Here is a 24,806-nt window from a genome sequence, read left to right as displayed (position 1 = left end):
TTCGTCCTACTAGGATTCAAACTCCTAAAAATAGGATAGAATTTTAGGATTCAAACTCCTAAAAATAGGATAACATTTTGCTAGGATTCAAACTCCTAAAATTAAGATAGAGTTCTACTAAGATTTAAATTCCTAAAGATAGGATCCACAAGCACTATAAATAGCCATTGTAACTCACCATTGTAACACACGATTTTACACACAAAACACAGAGGAAGGCACGGAAAATACAAAGGCAAAGTTGTTGTAAACGATTCGAAAAGGAAATAAAAGGTAGCATCTTTTTTTACATTGGTTCGTTCATTTCTCGCATGTGCACGTTATTTTTCTTGAGATTTGGTTCGAATAACCCAAAACGTGGGTTGCGCCGATGACTAAAAAAGGGTGGGATTTCGAAGTTTCGAACCTAGATCCACCCCCGAGGCGTGTTCATTTTTTTAAAATATTTAATTCTCCCCCCTAAATCATTTTTTTCCTACTTTATTATTCTTGTTATATATGCATATTACTTTCTATTAATTTTATTATATATGTATATATGTTTTTTTATTAGTGTTATTATATATATATATATATATATATTTCTTATTTTGCATGTATATATACGTATATTACTTTTGATTTTCTTTTTTTTATTATTATTATTTTACTTATATATATATATGCTTTTACTTTTTTATATATTTTACTCATTTATTTATCTATTTTTATATTTATCCTATATTTTATGTTTTTATATTCTTTTACTTGTTTTATTTATTTGCATTATCATTTTATTTTTATTTAATTGTTTGTTGTGCATATATTAGTGTTATTGTTTTTTTATTTTATATATTCTATTCATTTTATATTTACTTTATTTCTTACTTAATCTCCTTATTTTATTTGTTTTACTTTATTTATCATTTATTCATCTCTTCTAACCCATATTTTGACTTTTAAAGGGTATATTTGTAAATCCGTCAAAGGTAAGTAATTTTGGATCATTATTTTATCTTTTAATTTAACTTGTTATTTTTCTTAATTAAGACAACTGGAAATTACGTAGTACCGAAAGGGCGGTTCAAGAGTGCTAATCCTTCCTTGATCGTAACCGACTCCCGAGCCCGACATATTTCTGGTAAGACGCAGATCAGGTAAGAAATAGGGTATCCGATCAACCCATTTATCTTTAAATAAATAATCGGTGGCGACTCCAATCCACATTTTTCAAGTCGAAGCCCAATTTCGGGGCCCAACCGAAAGATAGTTGCGACAGCTTGGCGACTCCGCTGGGGACCGTAAGTGAGTCAGGCTAAGGTAATTTCTAGTTGTCTTTTTAATGAAAAGGGTAAGTTTAAATTTTAAGGTAACATTTCGATCCTTATTGCTTACTTTTGATTATATTTTCGAAGTAAATAGTTGTACTGACCATTTTTTAATGATTTCAGCCCTTAAAGATTTTTCATCTAAAGGCTCTATACCCGAGCTCCGAACTCTATTTAAGTGGGGGTGAAAGCGACGCCTTCGTGTGAATTTATTCTTCGTATGGGCCTAGCAAGTAACCTTCGGGATTCATATACCTTATGCATTCGTGTGAATTTATTCTCCGTATGGGCATAAGGGAATGTTTCCTCTCGAGTTTAACTTAGTCCACACAAGCCTGTGATGGGTTTAGGACTAAGGGTCTGGCAAGCCCAAGGGGGCACCAGCAAGGAGAACTCGGGTACCATTTTTTAGCACCTAAACCGGGAGACCATGGAGAATTAGAGCCCACCCCAAAATCTCATTCCAAACCCTAGGCTGCTTTGTTTCCTGCTTTAGTTTCTGTTCAAAGCATGCGAACTAGACAAATATGCGGTTAGGATTTGTTTGAAAGTAGCATGCGGGATAGAGATCATGTCCGGGTAGGAATAATAAGCATGTGGGGTAGATATCATGTGGGGTAGGACTTTCATTTTTATGATCGTTTTTTATTTTTTTTTTCACCTCACTAACTCTTTTCATCTTTCTTTTATTTTATTTTCATCACTTGCATCATAAAAGAGGTCATTGATCCACTAAAACGTGTTTGTTAAAACTCGAATAATCTGAATCCATGGACAAAGGTGTTGTAATACAAGAGATTAAAAACCCCGAGGTACGACTATGGTCCGAGAAGACTCAGAAGGGAAAAGGGAGACAGTCTTCAAGGAAGCTATGTGTTAGTGCTGGTTAGCTACGCCTCTATCAACCTAAAACAGAATAATGTGCAAGAACTTCGAGATATCTGAGATAGTTGAAATAATGATCGGAAATAGAAGTTCAGTCAGCGGTATGGTGACATTGCATTTTTGCTTCATGTTAAGACCGATGAGCCCTTAATCAGAGTCTTGGTTCAATTTTTGAACCTGGGATACAGTTGCTTCACTTTTAACCAGGAGGACATGGTACCTACCATCGAGGAGTATACTACACTATTGCACTGTGAAAGCATTAAACTGGAGCGAGCCTACATCAAACATATCAAGAGTCAGCCTTTCAAGAACGGACTGGCTAAGATTGCAGGAGTTGATGAAAAATGGGTGACTGAACGACTCTGAAACAAAGGTAACGGGCAAGGAATTGAGTGGATCCACATAAGGGAAACTAATGAAGGACCACCGTGATGAATGGAAGACTATAGACCTTTTTGCACTAGGTCTGGATGGCTTGATCATCTTTCCAAAGGTTTTAGGATGCATTGACGCAGCCGTGGTGGAACTGTTTGAGCAACTTCCGAAACGAGTCAACCCAGCACCGACCATCTCAGCCGAGACCTTTTGGTCTCTCAACCATTACCGAAGAGCTGGTGGAGGTAGATTCATTGGATGTGTTCAGTTCCTTCAAGTCTGGATTCACATCCACTTCTGGATTCACATCCACTTCTGAAAGACTAATGGGGTTGCCTACTGTAGATTTATCACTACGTATTCACCTTTGAGAGAGTTCATCACCATGACATGACATGAAGGCGCTTCAAAAGAGAAATGGATGAAAGTCTTCACTCATCTTCAGGACCGGGATATTACCTGGAGAGCCCCCTGGTTGTTCCTCAGTGATGTTCTTTTCAAGTGTGGGAATTCTGACACTATGACCCTATTTGGACTTTGAGGTGCAGTTGGGTATGCTCTGTTGTTGGCACTTAGACAGTATGGGGCATATCAGTTTGTCCCAACAACATATGGATTATCTATATCAGAGTTTATGTATCACGGTGACAGTTATAAGAAGATGATCAAAGAAGCAGTCGAGTCATGGAAGAAAGTATCTCGGATGGATGTCTAGAAGATTTAGTCCGAACATACCTTTTATTGTTTTTATATCTCTTACAAGATAAAACATTTTTGTCTGAATAAGGATTATTTATAATAATGGACACTTTTCTGGATCAATGCCTCGAACATTTCGTGCATTCTTGCATTTTGCATTTTTGCCTTTTTGCATTTTCATCTACATTTTAAGCATTTTCACAAACATGAAATTAAGTCGTAAAGGACTCGATGAAGCGAATTTAACCACATGGAAGCAAGATTGTAACATTAAAGAGCCTAATCAGCTGATGATAGGACAAAGCCGGCTAGGATGATCTAAGAAAAGAATCCTCATATCCTAAGGACTACAATGTTGAAGCTGTTAACTGTTACCACATAAGAAGCTCCAAACATTCCTCTGAGAACTATAAGGCGCTGAAGCGCAAGATCCAAAACCTGATGGATTCAGGGGCATTGACAGCCAAAGAAGGGGGCATGGCATATACCATTTGCACTTAGAGGATTGTTTTGTTTGAACACGTCACTGATATTTCATGTTTGCTTAATCTTTTAAACGATTGAATTTATGCTACTTTCTAAGGTGGAGCAATTGAACAAATTTTAATCTTTAGTTCTTCGAATATTAAATGAATTAAGGATTCTTTTAACTCTTCAAGAATTATAGATTTTTGACATATGACAAGATTAGACCTTTCTTATCATGTCTCAAACCCCAAAATGGAAATACCTTGATCATTACCAAAAAGACCAAATTTTGACATAACTTCCCTTTGAAATTCTTGAACATTGTCTTTATCTTTTTGATACACCCATACCTTTCTTTGAGTCAAATAAAGTCACACCGTTGTCTTTTTAGACTCACAATTGACATTTTAATACCCATTCTTCTAAGACACAATTTGGGGCATCTCGTCGGGAGCCTGAACATTGAGATATGTTGGGAGCAAGGAGCAAAAAAAAATAATTCATTTGAAATAATTCTATCACGCATTAACTACACTGTTTTCATGTGAATGAAATTAATCCTGAAAATCTATCCCCCTGGGGATACCTCTTCTGTGAGGACTTCCATGTATGAAATGATGAACGGCTTTCTTTCTTTATCCCTTTACAACAGGAGAAAATATATATCCCTTGTGTCCCCTTTTGAGCCTGTAGTATTTTTCTTCTGATTCAACCCTAACCAAGGATCACCCTCCACATTGGGGGGCAAGGTAGAAGAAATCTGCTCACATGAGTGAAGACATCAATCAAAAGGAGACACCAAAAGGTGGACCAAATGGCAAGTGCGAAGATCCAATCAAGAACAAAAAAGAAAAGAAGCAAAAAAAAAAAAAAACAAAGAAAAAGAGAAACAAGAACAAAAGGAAAAAAAAGCAAAAATCAAAAAGAAAAAGGGACAAAAAGCACATGCAAAGATTCCCTAAAGACAAATGGCACATCAAGCTTCAAACTATGAGATTGATCAAGCACAATCATTCCCGAATCTCTGAATCACTTCACTCGAAGATCATGGAACATCCAGAGAAAATCCAGAGAAACACATATGAGCAGATCCAAATTGAGCAAGACAGAATTGAAGGCATCAGAATGAATTGATCTTTGGTTCAACACCCTGAAACACTTGTTTGGGCCTATTTATCCTTTTCTTTCATAAGCATGAGCCTTGGCCTACATTACGTGCCTTAAAAGTCCCTTCTAATCATACATGGATTTCTAAACAGAAGAGACTATCTTCAGATTTCATCCCGCCCATCAGGATTAATCGTTGTTTGCAAAAAAACAATGTAATTAATGCATGGTAGAAAAAATAACAAAGGGGGGTTCAAGACGTAAATCCTGAATAACGTCTTGAAACCAAAGGAGGGTTCGAGTTGAAAACCTGAAAAGGCGGCTCGAATATAAAAATTGTGCAACTGAGGCGATCACGTAAATTCCTTGATAAGGCATCGCACAATCCGAGTGTGACAACAAAGGTTGGGAGTCAGGGAACACTTCCAGCAGAGGAGCATGCAAGCTACCCCATCAATCTTTTGAGCATCCAATGTCAAACCTTTGAGCATCAAATGCCAAACCTTTGACCAAACACAATAACCTGAGACTTTTTATCCTTTCCTTACTTGACCATCTCTCAAAGATAGCTTTGATCTTGACACTTGTCAAATAGCTATAATTTATTGAAGGATTAACATTGTAATTAATTCTTTGATATCCAATGAACTCTAGTTTTATGATTCGTCTCAATTGTAAAACCGTGAAAGGGGCAATATTTTTAAAACTTGGGATTAAACATTTTTTGAAACTCTTTTAATTGATATTAAAAGAGAAAGAAAAACATTTTTTTCAAACAAGACAGTCTCTCTAGAGTGGATCTTGGTAAATGACATGTGACTCTTAGACACAAAACTCATGCTCAGAATCAATGCTGAAGCAAGAAATGAGGAATATTTAGGGCATCTTTGAAGATTCAAAATGAAATATTGGGGCATTTTTTTGGGCATCTTTGGGGATTCAACATCCTAATGCGAATTATCATGCCTTTTTCAAGAGATAAAATATAACCAATTCATGTTATATGCATCTTATGCATACATTTTAGAGCATCATTTTTTCCCCACATACATAATTTTTGTAGCTTTTAGAGTCAAGTTTCGACTTCAAGACGAAGGATACTCGATTCAAAAGCACCTTTAAAGATTGATGTTGGTTGCTTAACTCAGCAGCAAGAAGCTACACTTCAACCAATTTGACATATTGAAAGATCGACAGATCTTAGAATCAACTTCAGACGAGTTCGAGAGATAATTCAGAACCGATCCAGTTTGTATTTTCAAGTTGGATTTCAACTTCACGATGAAGGATATCCAATTCCTGGCTCAACTTCACGACGAAGGGGCCACCCACGATTTCAACTTCACGACGAAGGGAATCGTGCTCACCATTGTCTCTCTTGAGACAGTTTCCCTTGAAACAAACTTTGTCTCTCTTGAGACAGTTTCCCTTGAAACAAAATTTTTTCTCCCTTGAGGCAGTTTCTCTTGAAACATAAACATTGAAAACATTTCCCTTGAAATGAGTTTTGTCTCTCTTGAGATAGTTTCCCTTGAAACAAAATTCCGTCTCCATTGAGACAATTTCTCTTGAAACATAAACATTGAAAATATTTGCCTTGAAATGAATTTTGTCTCTCTTGAGATAGTTTCCCTTGAAACAAAATTTTGTCTCCCTTGAGACAGTTTCTCTTGAAACATAAACATTGAAAACATTTCCCTTGAAATGAATTTCGTCTCTCTTGAGATAGTTTCTCTTGAAACATAAACATTGAAAACATTTCCCTTGAAATGAATTTCGTCTCTCTTGAGACAGTTTCTCTTAAAACAAAATTTTGTCTCCCTTGAGACAGTTTTCTCTTGAAGCATCATCTTTGAATATGTTTTCCTTGGAACTAATTTCATCTCCCCGTGAGACAATTTCTTTTGGAACTAAGTTTTGTCTCTCTTGAGACAGTTTTTCTTAAAACAAAATTTTGTCTCCCTTAAGACCGTTTCCCTTGAAACAACAAATATCTTTGAGATCGTTTCCCTTGAAACGAGTTTTGTCTCTTTTGAGACAATTTCTCTTGAAGCATCATCTGAACCGTTACACTCAGCTCAGGCACATACTTGAGATGGTCGAGAAGCATTTCTCAAATCAAAAATAGAATGTGCACATCAAATTTGAACATTTGAAGAATTCAAGATCAGGGATCAAAATTTGAAGATTCAAGAATCAAGATTCCAGACAGGCAACTAGAGATCGAGATTTCTCTCCAGAGCCCCAAAAAATAACATATGTTGCATATGCATTTTAGGCACACCTAAGAGCATTGCATCCATAGCATCACATATATGCATAATTTTTTCAGGTTTTAGCTAGAGTCAATTTCAACTTCGCGGCGAAGGATATTGAACTCAAAGCGACAGGATTTGCTCGAGAGTGGATTTCAACTTCACGACGAAGGATATCTAGCTCGAAGCCAAACTTCACAATAAAGGGGTCTCCACGGTTCCAACTTCACGGCGAAGGGAATTGTGTCCACCCGCAACATACAATACTTGGATTTCAACTTCACGACGAAGGATATTCAAGTCAAGGCTCAACTTCACAACGAAGGGGCCATCTGCGATTTCAACTCCACGAAGGAGGATATCGTGGCACTCGAGGCAACACAAGTTCAACTTCACAACGAAGGGACGGCTGGTTGTCAACAAACAACTTCTCAATTTCAGAGTCAATTTCAGCTTCACAACGAAGGATATTGGACTTCAGACAACGCAAGTTCAACTTCACGATGAAGGGACCGCTGCTTGTCAACAACAACTTCCCAATCTCAGAGCCAATTTCAACTTCACAACGAAAGAGATTGGACTCCAGACAATGCAAGTTCAACTTCACGACGAAGGGACCGCTGCTTGTCAACAACAACTTCCCAATCTCAGAGCCAATTTCAACTTCACAACGAAGGATATTGGACTCCAGACAACGCAAGTTCAACTTCACGACGAAGGGACCGCTGCTTGTCAACAAAATTTCATTCAGATTCAATTTCAACTTCACAACGAAGGATATTGGACTCGAGACAACACAAGTTCAACTTCACAACGAAGGGACGGCTGGTTGTCAACAAACAATTTCCCGGTTCCAGAGCCAATTTCAACTTCACGACGGAGGATATTGGACTTGGAACAATGCTACTTACTTGGATTTCAACTTCACGACGAAGGATATCCAACTCAAAGAAGGATTATCTGCCATCAAAATTGTCGAGTTCGACTCCATTCAGCTCGATGACACATCAATCGCACTACTTTCCGGTTGCAGTTGAGGTTTTCAAGTCGAGAAGAGGACCTGGGTTAGCCGTGCCTTAGTGACAAACAACCATTTTCAAACAGAGAAATCTGTTAATGAAGATTTCTGAGTTCGATTCCGATCCAAGGTCTTTAAACCGAGAAGAAGACCGAAGGGTAACGGGAAACCACGTGCTGATTCAAATTCCGAACGACGGCTTTAATTTCATATCATTTCAAGATGAACTTGACTTCACGATGGAGGAGTCATCCGTAACTCAATTCGAGAGGGAGTTATTGAAACATCAGAGTTAATTTTCAACTCAACTGAACGAAAAGTGTGTCTTTTAATCTTTGCCCTATCCCCGTTACACGACTATGGGCAAAGAGGGGCAGCTGTCAACACACATTTTTCGTCCTACTAGGATTCAAACTCCTAAAAATAGGATAGAATTTTAGGATTCAAACTCCTAAAAATAGGATAACATTTTGCTAGGATTCAAACTCCTAAAAATAGGATAGAGTTCTACTAAGATTTAAATTCCTAAAGATAGGATCCACAAGCACTATAAATAGCCATTGTAACTCACCATTGTAACACACGATTTTACACACAAAACACAGAGGAAGGCACGGAAAATACAAAGGCAAAGTTGTTGTAAACGATTCGAAAAGGAAATAAAAGGTAGCATCTTTTTTTACATTGGTTCGTTCATTTCTCGCATGTGCACGTTATTTTTCTTGAGATTTGGTTCGAATAACCAAAAACGTGGGTTGCGCCGATGACTAAAAAAGGGTGGGATTTCGAAGTTTCGAACCTAGATCCACCCCCGAGGCGTGTTTATTTTTTTAAAATATTTAATTCTCCCCCCTAAATCATTTTTTTCCTACTTTATTATTCTTGTTATATATGCATATTACTTTCTATTAATTTTATATATGTATATATGTTTTTTATTAGTGTTATATATATATATATATATTTATATTTCCTATTTTGCATGTATATATACGTATATTACTTTTGATTTTCTTTTTTTTTTTGTTATTATTATTTTACTTATATATATATATGCTTTTACTTTTTTTATATATTTTACTCATTTATTTATCTATTTTTATATTTATCCTATATTTTATGTTTTTATATTCTTTTACTTGTTTTATTTATTTGCATTATCATTTTATTTTTATTTAGTTGTTTGTTGTGCATATATTAGTGTTATTGTTTTTTTTATTTTATATATTCTATTCATTTTATATTTACTTTATTTCTTACTTAATCTCCTTATTTTATTTGTTTTACTTTATTTATCATTTATTCATCTCTTCTAACCCATATTTTGACTTTTAAAGGGTATTTTTGTAAATCCGTCAAAGGTAAGTAATTTTGGATCATTATTTTATCTTTTAATTTAACTTGTTATTTTTCTTAATTAAGACAACTGAAAATTACGTAGTACCGAAAGGGCGGTTCAAGAGTGCTAATCCTTCCTTGACCGTAACCGACTCCCGAGCCCGACATATTTCTGGTAAGACGCAGATCAGGTAAGAAATAGGGTATCCGATCAACCCATTTATCTTTAAATAAATGATCGGTGGCGACTCCAATCCACATTTTCAAGTCGAAGCCCAATTTCAGGGCCCAACCGAAAGACAGTTGCGACACCTGCTAATGATCACTTTGCGGGCAGTGGGATCCCACAAGCGATACCCCTTTACTCCATCAGCATACCCCAAGAATTTGCATTTCCTGGATTTTGGATCCAGCTTTGAAATTTCTTGGGCGTTGTACATCACGTACACAATACTTCCAAATACATGGAGGTTTGAATAATCAGCTGGTTTACCAGTCCACATCTCCATTGGTGTCTTCAGCTCTATTGCAGTTGATGGAGCTCGATTCACCAAATAACAGGCGGTATTGACTGCTTCTGCCCAAAATGATTTTTCTAGGCATGCGTCCCTCAACATTGCTCTTGTTCTTTCTAACAAGATTCTGCTCATCCGCTCTGCCACTCCATTTTGTTGAGGAGTGTTCGCCACTGTGAACTGTCTTTTGATGCCTTCTTTCTTACAAAAGTCATCAAATTCTTCGCTTGTGTATTCTCCTCCATTATCTGTTCTGAAACACTTGATCTTATTTCCAGAATCAAGTTCCACCCGCGCTTTGAAGTTTTTGAAAGTTGAAAACACATCTGACTTCTTCTTAATAGGGTACACCCAATATCTCCTAGAGTAGTCATCAGTAAATGAGACAAAATATTTTGCTCCGCCTAGGGATGTAACTGGTGCTTGCCATACGTCAGAGTGAACCAATTATAGAACACTTTTGCCTCTAGAATTTGACGTGTTGAATTTTAACCGGTGCTGCTTACTTGTTATGCAATGCTCACACAAAGTTAGTGATACCTTTGTTAAGCCTGGAAGTAGCTTTTCCTTCACAAGGACTTTCATTCCTTATTCTGACATGTGTCCAAGTTTCTGATGCCATAGCATTGAAGAATCTGAACTACATGAGGCAACAGAGGCTTCTGCTTCTAGCAAAGTCTCTCCCTTCAGCATGTACAAGTTTGCAGTTATCTTTTCGCTTTTCAGCACCACAAGCGCTCCACGGAACACCTTCATGATTCATTTATGTGTTTCAATCTTGCTTGCATTATTATCCAACAATCCGTAGGATAATAAATTTTTCTTCAGGCCTTTCATGTGCCGCACATCTCGAACAACTTTGATTGTTCCATCGTACATCTTCAATTTGATGGTTCCCACTCCAATGATCTCTAAGGCATGATCATTGCAACTATACACAGATCTTCCTGAGACAGGTTCATACTGATGGAACCATTCTCTTCTTGAGGTCATGTGATATGTTGCTCCCGAATCAATGAGCCATATATCTGCAAATCATTTTCTACCTTCCACGGTGGTTGACGCTTCACAGCATAGAGCATCCCCATCATCTGAAGTGTTTGCGGTATTGCCTTATGGATTGGAGTTTTTATTTAGACTCCAACTTCAAGTAACCATTCTTTCCACAGTGGTAGCACTTTAAATTCTTTTTGCTTCTTGACTTCGATCTACCATGTTTGTGACTGCTGCTTTGGCCACGTTCTGTTGATTTCTCTCTCATCGTTGTCAACGCTTCTACTTGTTACAGATTTACTTGTCCGTCTTCCTTGTTCTTGCGCTGATTTTCTTCTTGTAGAACAGCAGCTGCAACGTTATCGAAGACTAGACTAGTGACATTACTGTTTGTCAAGTTGATGATGAGTTGATCGTACGAATCCGGTAGACTTTGAAGTAGAAGTTCAACACGTTCTTGTTCTCCTATTTTACAGCTTAAGGATGTAAGCTGAGAAAATAAGGTGTTCAGTGTATTTAAGTGCTCCGTCACTGAAGTAGATTCTGGCATACGGAGAGTGTACAATTTCCTCTTAAGGAAAATTTTATTGTGCAGCGATGTGGCCTCGTACAATTTGGTGAGATGATCTCATATCTCCTTAGTTGTCTTCTTCTCCTCGATGCTTGACAATACTTCATCTGCTAATGCTAGATGAAAGTTTGCCATAGCATTCCCGTCCATCTCGTTCCATTTGATGTCATCTGCGAAATCCACCGGCCTTTTATTGATAGCCGCTAGACACGCGTCTTTCCTGAGGAAGGCCTTCATCTTCAATTTCCACAATGAGAAATTTCTCCCATTGAACTTTTCAATGTCAAATTTTGTTGCCATAGCTTCTATTATTGATAGCTCTCACTATTTCACTATTGTGAATAGTTCTTTAGAACCTCAAAAAATGGGTAATACCTTCTTATTTTCTTATGTTGGAGGATCCACCTTTTGGTGGCAACCACAAAGACAATAAGCAGATATTACACACTCAAATCTGGCCCGGATACCAATTGTTGCGGAAGACGGCTATCGGATAGAGCAAAATCGCAACTGATAATTTGAGAAAATAAAAATGAAGATAAAAGAGACACAAAATTTACGTGGAAAACCCCTAAATAATATAGGGTAAAAACCACGGGCAACGGTAGAAGAATTTCACTATGAGAAAATATGAATTACAACCTCTCTCGATCTACCAAGGAGAAAACAATGATAATTCTCTCTTGATAAAAAGGAGAAAACAACTCTCAAGAAACTCTCTAAATTCTCTAGTATTGGAAGAAAATTAGAATGCTTTGGGATGGTTTTGAAGCTAAATGAACTAGGGTATTTATAGTTGAAACCGAAGAACTAATCTTATAAATATCTTAAAGTACAATGATTAAATGTTGTAATTATCCCTTGCATAATCCAACAAAAAATAATAATTAAAAACAAAAGCAACCGCCGGCTGCTATCACTATTATTTTCAACACAAAGATCGTAGCTCTCCTGGGAATATTAAATTAAGGTTCCAACACGCGCACCATCTTATCCACATATTCCATATTACTTTACACTTCCAAAACAAATGGGCGACTGTTTCTGGTTCTTCTCTTCAGAAAATATAAAGATTAGATGCAACTTGGACACCTCTCTTTTCTAGCTCCACAAGGGTAGGAATTCGCCAAAGCACCGCCCTCCAAACAAAAGCTTGAACCTTCGATGGAACGAACTTCACCCAAACGAGCTTCCAGATACTATCTATGTCTCCCCCATTATTGGTTAAATTTAAGCAAAAAATCCTTAGGAGAGTAAATACCCCTTCGATTCCCACCCCATCGAACGTTGTCCCTCTCTCCAGGATTCAATACCGCTCTGTTTAAAATGCCCATGAATTCATCCCAAATAGGTAACTCCCATTCAAATAACGGCCTTCTAACCTCAATATTCCACTCCCAATTATCATTTGTCCAGAATCCAAACTCAGATACTTTTCCCTCCTTGATGGCCACCCCGAAAATCCTCGAAAATGTCTTTTTTAGCGACCAGACTCCGTCCAATGATCCTCCCAGAACTCAATCATATTACCATTTCCCACACAGCATTTCAGGCTTCTAATGAACACATCCTCCTCCTTAGATAGAGGCGCTACAATATTTTTCCATGTTCCCGAATAGAACCTTGAAGGGGAACCAGCAGGAAGCAAGGCAAGCGGGTCGATTCATACTTCTCGGAAACCACTCTTCTCCAGAGGCTTGCCGGTTCTTGCCCAAACCTCCAGATCCACTTATTTAAAAATGCACGATTCCTCACACGCAAGTCTGCCTAGCTCCAACTCTCTCCACTATAGGCTCCCAAAGAGCTGCTGAATTTCTCGAGAAACCCAACGGCAATCCTAGGTACATCGATGGGAAATTGTCTTTCTCACACTTAATACGCTCCGCCCATGCGGTCACACGACTATCATCGACATTGACCCCAAAAATCTTGGATTTGCTCATATTCAGGCTTAAACCGGATGCAACTTCAAAAATACGCAGAATACCTTTAGTATTAATTATGGACTCCTCACTCGCCTCCAATAACATGATGAGATAATCGGCAAAGTGGACATGGGATACGATTAACCCATCCATCCCTACCGGAAACCCTTTGATCAAATCCAGCTCGACTGCTTTCCTAAACATACTACTCATCGCTTCTCCAATAATGTTAAACAGGAACAGGGATAGCGGACATCCCTGGCGCAACCCTTTTTTATATGAATTTTACTCGAGGGATATACGTTTACCAGCACGGATATGGATGCTGTAGACATGCACATGGACACTCATTTACGTTATTTTCTACCAAATCCCATATTTTGTATAACCAAATCCAAAAAAATGACAATCCACCGAGTCATAAGTTTTCCGAAAGTCGGCTTTGAACACGATTGCTTCCCTTTTTCTTCTTTTCAGATCATCAATCACATCATTCGCAATAAATGAACAATCCGTTATTTGTTTCACATTGATAAAAGCGAATTGTGATTCACCCACAACTCCTTCATGCACCTAGCTAACCTCTTAGCCAAGCAACTTTTATTTGGATACCCCGTCCAAGTAAAAGTTAGTTGTATCATAATTGTGCCAACAGCCAACCTCTCTTTTAAACCAAATATGAAATGAAATCCTCGTAACACACAAATTAACTAATGCCCAAAATTATAAAACCATTAATTTCTACTATTTATAAAACCATTAATTTCTTCTATTGCATTAGTTAAACTATTTCAATTATTAAAGAAATGATTAATATCTCTAGAGATCCTAGTTTTGAGCACGACGTTCACAGAATATTTGAGTATTCAGTATCAAATAATTGAGTGTCTTTTAAACAAACATTAAATTATAAGTGCCCATGTTTTAAAAATAATAATAATAATTTCCACTCTTGAAAGTAAATCATACGGCGAGAGAGAAGGGACCCAAAAACTCCCAAGTGCTAGATATTGGACCCTTTGACGTTAAAAAGTGCCTCTTTTCAAGCCCATCAACGCCCCACCGGCCTCACTTTCAGATTTCATTGTCAAATATATAATAGAATTCCAGTGAAGTGAACGACAAGTAAAAGCTCCCTTCCCACCCTATATCCCTTTGCTCCATTTCAACATTTAGCCACTTGAAACTCGAAACCAACCTCCCTAAATACATAACAGGCTTCTTTCCTCACTCTTTTGACAACTATGACATGACAGAAGGCGAAGGTGGAGTTGTGATGATCAAGCGGGCGGAGATCGATACCAGGGCGCCATTCAGTTCGGTGAAAGAGGCGGTCGCCTTGTTCGGGGAGAAAGTTTTAGCCGGTGAGCTTTATGCCAACAGACTCAAGGAGGTAATTAATTCGACTTGTTTCTTTTCTCCTTTTCGTCATTGTAGATAGCCATGCATGTGTACTTTCTCCATCACTCTAGATGTTCATTTACTGTAAAAATATAACATGTCATGCCTATCGGTTTCATCAATGATCCATATGGTAAATCAAGCATATGGTTCCATCACCCTTCTAAAATGTCCGAGAATATTTTCAAAACTTTAGAAAGGGAGGATTGTCCATCAAGGAAGCAAGCATATATTCTGTCACAGTCAGTTTCCTTGTAAACTAATCCACTGGAATATTGTAAACTTTATATGATACCTTTGGTAATGTTATAATCTAAAGTCACCAGTTTACCAAGTTAATTTCCGACAGATGTATGGTGAAGCAAGTGGAAATGGTTCATCCAGGCTGGGAACCATGACGGCTGAGCTGGAAGAGACAAAACATAATCTTGAAAAAGCCATAGAGGAGAGTATGACAATGGCGAATTGTCTGTCTTCGCTTAAAGAGGAGCTAGATAGAACAAAGAGAGAACTGCAGAAAATGAAGGAACGAGACCCAGACCAAGTGAAGAAAACACAAACATGTAATGAACAAGGAACAGAGTTCCAAAAGAAGAGATACGTGACATTTGCAAATCCACCTTCTTTGGCTCAAGTTATTATTCCACCAGGTTTGGAGAAACTCGAGAGGCACCCTTCACTAAGAAAGAAGAAGGAGAAGCCATTCATTCCCCTGATTGGAGGGTTATTCTCCAGGAAAAAAAGAAACCCAGAAATTGCATCACCATGAAGTCCCTCAATCACTCCATAGTTCCAACAATAATTATCAACTGAACCCTTTTTCTTTTCTTTTCTTAAGTTCCATAGTTTTCCTTCTTTATACACTTGTAAGTTGTAGCAGGGTAAGTCATAAGCAGAATGAGACAGTTTTATAAGAGAGCTATGTAATAAAGTTCACAGTTGGATTTGACTTTTTAAAATTTCTTTAGCTTTTACCTTCTCTGGAATGTTACCAATGGTGGTGACTTGTAATCTCCCATACTGCCCCAATCTGAGTCATAAATGTAAAATTTCAAACATAGATTGAAAAGAAAAGGAGGGAAACAAGAACGGAACCAGAAATTTATTAAATGGGTTAAAATATTTTTTATTTCCTAAATATATATATTTTTTAAATGAAGAGGATTCGATAAAACTTATTTTATTTATTTCCTAAAGATAAGGCTCTTGCTGGTCCCAGTTTAGTTCCGCCCATGGAGAGAAACCCTTTGTAATGCTTAAATAGGTTGATCAACATTACAATCAGTTATATTCTTGACGAGTCTCTATAATATTCGATTTGAATTATTCAATTAATAGACCAGTGATTAAATGAGAAAAAAACATTACGATCTACTATGGCATGTGTTTGGTTCGGAAAGAGGGAGGGCTATCAAATATCTGGCTTTTGTAGCTATCAAAGCTTAAATGGTCCAACTTCAATTTGCTTTTTGATACTTTAGTTATGAGAGACAGACACCAACCCCCTAGTAATGAAATAAACGTCAGCAACCCCTCTTTCATGCTTTACCATTTTCATTTCCTCACTCATTTACATAACCTGTTTCATTTACTTGGCTAAAAATCACTATGACAAATAAGAAATGGCAAATGATGTTACCAAGTTTGCTGGAGCCTTAAGCAGCCCAATTGACCCACTAAATACTTGGATCCTAGACGTGTTTGAAGTCTTTTAGCCTAGAACCATCAATAGGATAAATTGGATTGATTTTAAGTTAGGTCATTTTCGATTTTAGAATAAAAATTATTTTTATATTCAAGTAAAATTAAAATTTAAAACATTTTTAAGATTTGAGATTTTGGTTTTAGAGACATGTTAAAAGATTTAAGATCATTCTAAATTCTGATAACTTTGAAATCTTACAGATTCGAATTATTTTAAATTTAAATAATTTTAAGTACTTCGAGTTTAGATTAGGGATGAGTATAAGTTAGGTTTTCGGTTAACTCGACCTGACTAAAAAATATACACCATTCACCTCAAACTCAACCAATCATATTTAGCATGATTTCACTAGACCTCAAACCCGATGTGTCTTTTAAGTTAAAATCCGAACTCGACCTGACTCGATTAGACATGACATAAATATATTTATAAAAAAATTCTTAATTTTATTCAAAAAATACAAATCTAATTGAAAAAATAATATAAAGAGATATATTATTTCAATTATCCCTAAAATATATAAACTATAATTACATTATTTTCTAGTCATGTCGGATTAAATATTTTTAACCCTAAACTCGAACCCAATTTAAACATGATTTTTTTTTAAAATGACTCAATAGAGTCAAATCAAATAGGAAACAATCGAGTTCGGGTCCCATGTCCATCCCTAATTTTGACCACTTGAAATTTAAATAGGATGAAGATGTATTGTTATCTTTGTAGACGCCATTGATCTCTTATATTGGAACTGTCGAGGGTTAGGTAATCCTCGTCAGGCTCTCGGGCGCTTGTCGCTTAACGTTCTCCTAGTATTTTTTTTGGTGAGAGATTAGAGTAAGGCAAAATCAGAGAGAAGCTCTTAGGAATAAATTAGGAATGACTAGGTGTTTCACTGAGGATCGTAGTGATAATTGTACCGGTCTTATGCTGCTTTGGAATAATAATATTGATGTTGATCTTTTGTCCTACTTCCCACGTCACATTGATGTTATTGTGAAAATTAATACCAACAATTCCATTTTACTGGCATTTATGGGCACTATAACGCAAAATTTAAACATGAGACATGAAGTTGTCTTGATTTGATGAAACGAGCTTCTAATTAGCCCTAGTTGATTGGAGGTGATTTTAATGAAATATTGACCGAATCGAAAAAGGTTTGGTGGTCGACAAAAACCTCTTGTTCAAATTGGACGAATTTCGAACTACTCTAGATCGTAATAATCTTTTTGATTGTAAACAAGTGAGGGGTGGTTCTCTTGGTTTTCTGGCAGCTATAACAACACTATTATCGTGGAGAGGTTAGACAGATTTGTGGCATCATCAAATTGGCTAATCGCTCACTCCCAATTTCGTGTCTCAACGGAGTATTTCGACTATTCGAATCACTTTTTTTTAGTTATGAATACGGTAGGTCATCAAAGTGCTATGTGGCATGGTCAATGTGATGATCTTTTTCAATACGAGGACTGATACTCTAATTAGAAAGAGTTCTATTTACGAGTTCTATCTGCTTGGAAATTTACCAATTTTTCTGCTCTTGATAAAATTGAGGCGATTGGGGTTTCACTCAAGGACTGATAGCTTAATCATCTATCCTCTAATCACAAGAGGATTGCAAAACTTCATAAATATATAAATGATGGCTTACATATGAATTTGCGTTTGGTTAATTTGACACGATTCCTCAATGCCAAAAAGGAACTGTAAATTCTTCTTGATAAAGAAGATAAGTATTGGTTCCAACGCTCAAAGGTCAATTGGTTAGCCTATGGTGAAATACGACATTCTTTCATGCTCATTCAAGTCAAGGTCAAAAGAAGAGTAGACTTCACGACATATACGACGTATACGAGTGCTGGACTGAAAATCACGATGAGATGGAGGACATTGTTGTTAGTAATTTTAAGGATTTGTTTACATCCTCACAAGTGATTCTGAATGCTACTATCTTAGATGCCATTGAGACTGTAATCACTTCTTTCACGATGATGTCATATGACTTTGCATGGATCTTCTTTATAGGCACCAGGACACGGTTAAGGTAAACAAGACTATTATTGTTCTAATACCTAAAATTGAAGACCCAAAGTACATGAAACAGATGAGACCTATCAGTTTATGTACAATGATTTATAAAGGTGTTTCTAAAGTTTGGTAAATAGATTGAAGCCAGTGATGGCTCGATGCGTTAATGACAACTAGGCAGCCTTTCTTTCTGGTCGTCAAATCTCTGATAACATTCTAGTACCTCATGAACTTTTACATTATAAAAACTCGTCTAGGAACGATATTAATAAGGATGCGACCCTTAAATTGGACATCGAGAAGGCTTATGATATAGTCAAATGAGCTTTCTTTTGGAGTGTTATGATTAAGTTTGGCTTCAGTCCTGTCTTTGTTGATCTAATTATGACGTGTGTCATGTTTGTTTCCTTCGTTGCCCGTGTTAATGGATCTTTGACACGGGACTTTACCTTTAGTAGGAGTCTTCGATTGGGAAACCCATTGTCTCTGTTCTTGTTTCTGTTTGTGACATAGGGCTTGTCAGTATTATTTCATAAAGCGTAACGTTCAGGGGCAATTAAAGGAATTCGTGCTTTTCGAAATATACCACAAGTATTTCATTTACTATTTGCAGATGATAGTCTAGTGTTCCTTAAGAATTCTGTTTCTGAGGAACAACATATTAAAGACATGTTAGGAATATATGAATCGTCCTCGGGATAGCGGATTAATCTTTCAAAATCTTTTATTTATTTTAGTCCAAACACCATAGAAGACCATCTTGCTCGAATGATGTAAATTTTCTATATTCAAGCAGTTGATTCTCTTGGTCATTACCTTGGCCTTCCGCTTTATATTAGGAAAAACAAAATGAGGACTTTTGGTTATCTACGTGATAAGGTTCTGACTAGGGTTACTGGTTCGACTAAATGGCTTTTATCCCAAGGAGGTTTGGAGGTGTTTCTTAAAGCTATCGCTCAATCATTACCTCAATATGCTATGTCTTGTTATCTGTTGCCAGAGCATCTTTTCAACAAGATTACTGGAATCATGGGTCGATTTTGGTGGATGGGGAAAATCTATGAACGAGGTTGGCCTCTCCTTGCATGGAATACTATCTGCAAACCTAAGCGGGTGGGTAGGCTAGGGTTCGTGACCTTTGATCTTTTAATTTAACAATGTTAAGCAAGAAAATTTGGAGGCTTATTAAGGTACCAGATTCATTGTTAGCCTGAGTGTTAAGTGCAAAGTACTTTCTTGATGTCAATGTGTTAAATGCTAAGATTGGAAACAACAACTCGTATGCTTGGAAAAGTCTTCATAAAGCTTACAGGCCCTATCGAATGTTTTCTTCTGGCGCTTTGGCTATAATAGTGATACCCGTGTGTTCAAGGATAGGTGGGGTAGTATTAGAGTAACTACGCTTGCAGGTACCTACGATTGCAACTTTGCAATGGAGGCACAATATGGAGACTTCATGATGCGTGATCGCCCTTGCTGTGATAAAATGAAGGTCATAGCTTTTTCCATCCTCAAGATACAGATAATGTGCTTCATGTGTTGATAGCTCCGTGTTTCCATGATAGCATTGTATGGAGCAATCATGTTTCCGATAACTATATCGTTCCCTCAACATATTGGTGGTTCCAAACTCCTACCCATTCTTCGGAAGCTGTGTCCACACTCTAGAAAACCATGGCCAAGTTGAAGACACTCCCTAAAGAACTCATTCTAGCATGGCGTTTAGTGCATGAAGCCTTGTCGGTGGGTTCTAGGGTCTGGGCGGCGGACATTAGCGATGGGTTATTCCCTCGTTACCGACTTGACATGGAAACAACTTTACATGTAGTACAAGATTGTAGTTTTTATAAGAAAGTGTTGCAGCTTACTGGTATACCAAGTACACTTATCAATTTAGTTTGTATTTCTCCTTTACTTTGGTTAGAAACGACAGTCGCTATGTTAGGTCTTGAGGCAGTCGTAGGTTTTCTAGTGATCCTATGGATGAAATTCGATTGTTCATGATGGACGGGTTCAACCTGCTTGAGTACTTGTAGCTAACGTTCAGGCACTTTATGGGGATACTGCTCAAAGTTCTGTCAACCGCCAAACTATCAGACCTTCTCACGGTGAGCAGTGGATACCGTCAAAATAAATACGGATGAAGCCTTTGACCCAATCTTTCGTATCGCGAATACGGGGGTCAATGCACGTGATGAGTGTTAAGCTGTTCTTAAAGGTCTAGCTCTTCTACTGGCTGCTTCAACTCCGGGCTTGCAGAACTCCATGATCTCGTTGCAGCAATTACTATGGCTCAAGAAGGATGGCCAAATGTTGTGTTTGAGCTTGATTCTACCGTGGTTGTAAACAAATTTCATAGCTAATCTGTTGTTTAATGGGAGATTTAGCTTAAGTCTCTGTTATTCTTTAAGTGCTGTTTTTTATGGTTATGAAGTTTATTTGATTGAAGATTTGTTCTGAATGAATAAACAAGATTTATCCAAAATAAAGAAAAATTGGATTAGGTTTGGATTCAATATATCACATTAAGCCTTTATGCTTTAGTTTTGATAGTTGTACATTAACCTTGGCTTCGAGTCTAGGGCACTTGGAATCCTTGACAAATAGGATGGAAATCAAAACATAACCCAAGGAACATGTCCAAACGAAGATTATTCTCAATGTACAAACAAATGACAGATTCCAAATCTCTTTCTTTGGAAGATTCGAAAATCCACCAAGGAAGAGAGTAACCAACTACTTACAAAGAACTTGTATATATTAATAAACAAAATATGTACTACATGAATTACAATTTAATTATAGAACACCTTTTTTCAAAAAAAATTATGATATTTAATAATTATTCTATTAATTTTGTCTATCAAGTTAATTTTTAGATTTATTTAAATAATTCCAATAATTTAATAGTCTTTCATTAGTCTAGGTTTGAGTCCTCACTCAATCACTTTTTTGCATTAACTATGATATATATATATATCTATAATGTCGTAATTCATTGTCAAACATGAGATTTGGCCAAGTGATTATGGCACGCTCAATCTGCTAATTCTCAGGTTTGATTTCTCTCAAAATTATTCTTCGTGTAACTATCCGATTAGAAAATTAAATTAAAAATAGATCCAAATTGATAGAATATGTAAAAAATGAAAGCTAAATATGTAATTTACTATTTTTTAACCATATCAATTTATGTATCAAATATTAAGGATATGTGGTTTAATTGACATCATTTATATAATTTTTTAAACATATCATTTAAATAATTGATTGATTTAATAACAAAAGTAATACATCAACGATCAATTTAAAAGTCCCTTGTAGTTAAGTGGTCATTCATATAATTTACCTTTAAAAACATACATGAAAAATATAAGGAGAGAAGCATCCAATAGTAATAGGGTACTACACAAGATATCACCAAACTTTAAGCATTGACTCGTTTATACCACTAAACTTTTAATTTTGTCAATTTTAACACTAACGTTTAATTTTATGTTCAATTATGCCACTCCTCCGTAAATGATTTAACGGCACGATGACATGGTGTAACACCCTAAACCCGATTGGGCCTAAAGTGCCACATTAGGATGCCATGACAACACATGATTTTCAAAATCCTGTTTATTTTCATTTCAAACATACTAAATGGTATCATATAGATGTAAATAACAATTATAAAACACTTTACATTTTTATAAATTAGAGCTCCATGACATATTTTTTATAAGCAAAATAATACAAAATCAGAGTTTTATAAACCAAATACATAAGGCTCTATGAATATATATGCTCACTAAAGCTATAGTACAATATTCTAACGGAGATATTGGAAGTCCTACTATAACGGTACTCCACAAATGACCCAAGCTAAAAATCTGCGAACGTTGAGCTTACAAAGCCCAACAGTACAATATCTAATTTAAGCAGCATTATGAGTCTCATAAACTTAAGCATGCTAAAGACATGGTACTAAGTTGTTGGTACATGTATGATTTTAATCAAGTTCTACCTACTTAAGGGTTAATTGTTTTATCGCTAAAATATGAGTCTCATGCTTCCTTTAATCCTCTGCTAAGAGCCTCTCCATGAGTATACCTCTAAAAGGTATAATCACTATAGTTGCTATGCATTCTCAAAATGCACTGACTCTGTTGTGCATTATCTAAATGCAACATTCACTCTGATGTGCATTGTCTGATACCTGACCTAACGACGATTACCCTGTTTGATGTTCACTGGCTATAAAACTAGCTAGTCCGATACCCGACTCAGGTTTATTATTGGGTAGCGACGCTCTAGTCATTTTATCGTACTTTCCTTTAATACCCCTTGAATTGAAGGGACGACTTATACGTTCTCGGTTCACTAACGTTTCCTAAGAATATAACTTCACTATTACGAAATATGACTTACTTATCGTACCGTTTGTTGGTATATCCTCTACAATAATCTTCGTTTTTAATTATTTGATGCATGTTACACTAAATATACTTGGACGCATTACGCTTAGTATGGTTACTTCGGTTGTAACCCACTCCTACGAGTGTGTTTAGACCCTCTTAGTTGTTTGGGTCCCTCACGAACTAATTTTCCCATTACGAATCATCCTTAGCTCTTATGGGCCTTAAAAAAGTCAAATCTAACCATCCAAAGTGAGTACTATTGATATTCTACTTGCAGTATCGATACCCTTGGGTTAAGTATCGATACCCTATAAGTATCGATACAAAAAATGGCTTCTGTTGCTGACAATCTGACCCAATATCGATACTATATATCTTGAGTATCGATATGGTAGGAGAAGTATCGATACTCTCCCAAGTAGTATTGATACTTCCAGCTTGAAATCCTAAGATTTTGTCCTAATTCATCCAATATCGATTCTGTTCATCCAATATCGATTCTGTTCATCCAATATCGATTATGTTCATCCAATATCGATATTCGAACCCAGAAATGCCTTGTTTCAGCTCGAGAAACACTCTAAAAACATCCCAAAGGTCTTACTTTGGTTCCTAATCATGTTCTAAAGTTTTAGGATGTTACTTAGGGCTTTAAAATTGCATAAAAATACATTCTTTACATCCAAAACACCATTTAATCATGAAACCAAGTATAAACCCTAAAATGCTCAAATACCAAATCTTAGCAATTCTTTATATTTATGAAATCCTTAACACCCCAAAGGATTAGAAATACACTACATTGGTTAAATAATCTCTAAATGAATCTCCTTTAGCTAACAATCACTCTCCACCAAGACTTGGTTGATAAAACCTCACTTTCTTGCAAACAAAGAACCTAAGGCTTTGAATGATTAAAACTAGGTTGTTGGAGGGATTAGGAATAAAATTGAAGTATGAAAGATGCCCAAGAACTTACCTTTGAGCTATGGTTCTTAGGAGGAAGAATGAAGAAGAAAAGATGGAGAAAAGACGAAGAAGAAACACAAAGAAAAAAAATATAGGAGAACCTACTAATAAAACCTAAGGTGTTATCCTCTTTTCTTTAATTGTCTAATTATACTCTTAGTCCTTCCTCTTTTTCATTTTTATAAACAAAATCTCATTTTTATGGATAATTAGGCCCAATTCCAATTAGGCCTAGCTTGATCCAATGACCTTAAATTGGAACGCCCACATGGTCCACTTACCTCTCGAGTAAACCCTAAACTATTAACCTAGAATTTAGGATGTTACACATAACATTCGTATGTCGTGACGTTGCTAACTTGCTTGCTTCACCAAAACTAGGGGTTAGCATTTGATCAAGTTGAGTCCAAAAATTTTGAGTTATTCAAGTTAACTAGTTGAATTTTACAACTCGAACTTAAATTGAAAAATTTTCAAATCAAGTCGGGTTTAATAAATTTGGGTTGAGTTATTCAAGTTTCTCTACCAATTTTTTGACTTTCTCTAACCATATAAAATATATATATATATATATATTTCATATTATTTTCACATTATAATGTTATTTAATATATTAAATACAATATAAAATTATAAAATATATTCATAATATTATATTTTAAAGAAAACATTTTAAGGGTAAAATATTGACGAGGGTTAATAGTTCTATATGAAACTGAACTTATTCTTTAAACTCATATTCCAAACTAAACTTACTGCCAATACGATTACAGTTGGGAACCAATTTTTAAACTCAGGCGGATAAGAATGAGGGTTCACTAACCATTGCACCATA

At 36.3% G+C, this 24,806-nt stretch overlaps 1 protein-coding gene across 1 annotated transcript; it reads left to right on the top strand.

Annotated features, from left to right (window-relative positions):
* The first annotated feature begins 14,708 nt into the window (after positions 1–14,708).
* On the top strand, positions 14,709–15,807 carry LOC120114644 (WEB family protein At1g75720-like). The gene is made up of 2 exons (XM_039135479.1): positions 14,709–14,852; positions 15,210–15,807. Exons 1-2 carry the CDS (start codon positions 14,709–14,711, stop codon positions 15,627–15,629), a joined length of 564 nt encoding a protein of 187 aa, XP_038991410.1. The 3' UTR covers positions 15,630–15,807.
* Positions 15,808–24,806: the final 8,999 nt, after the last annotated feature.

The sequence above is a fragment of the Hibiscus syriacus genome, unplaced genomic scaffold (genome assembly GCF_006381635.1).
Source record: "Hibiscus syriacus cultivar Baekdansim isolate YM2019G1 unplaced genomic scaffold, ASM638163v2 tig00110239_pilon, whole genome shotgun sequence".
NCBI lineage: Eukaryota > Viridiplantae > Streptophyta > Magnoliopsida > Malvales > Malvaceae > Hibiscus > Hibiscus syriacus.
This window is presented reverse-complemented; position numbering and strand designations above follow the sequence as displayed.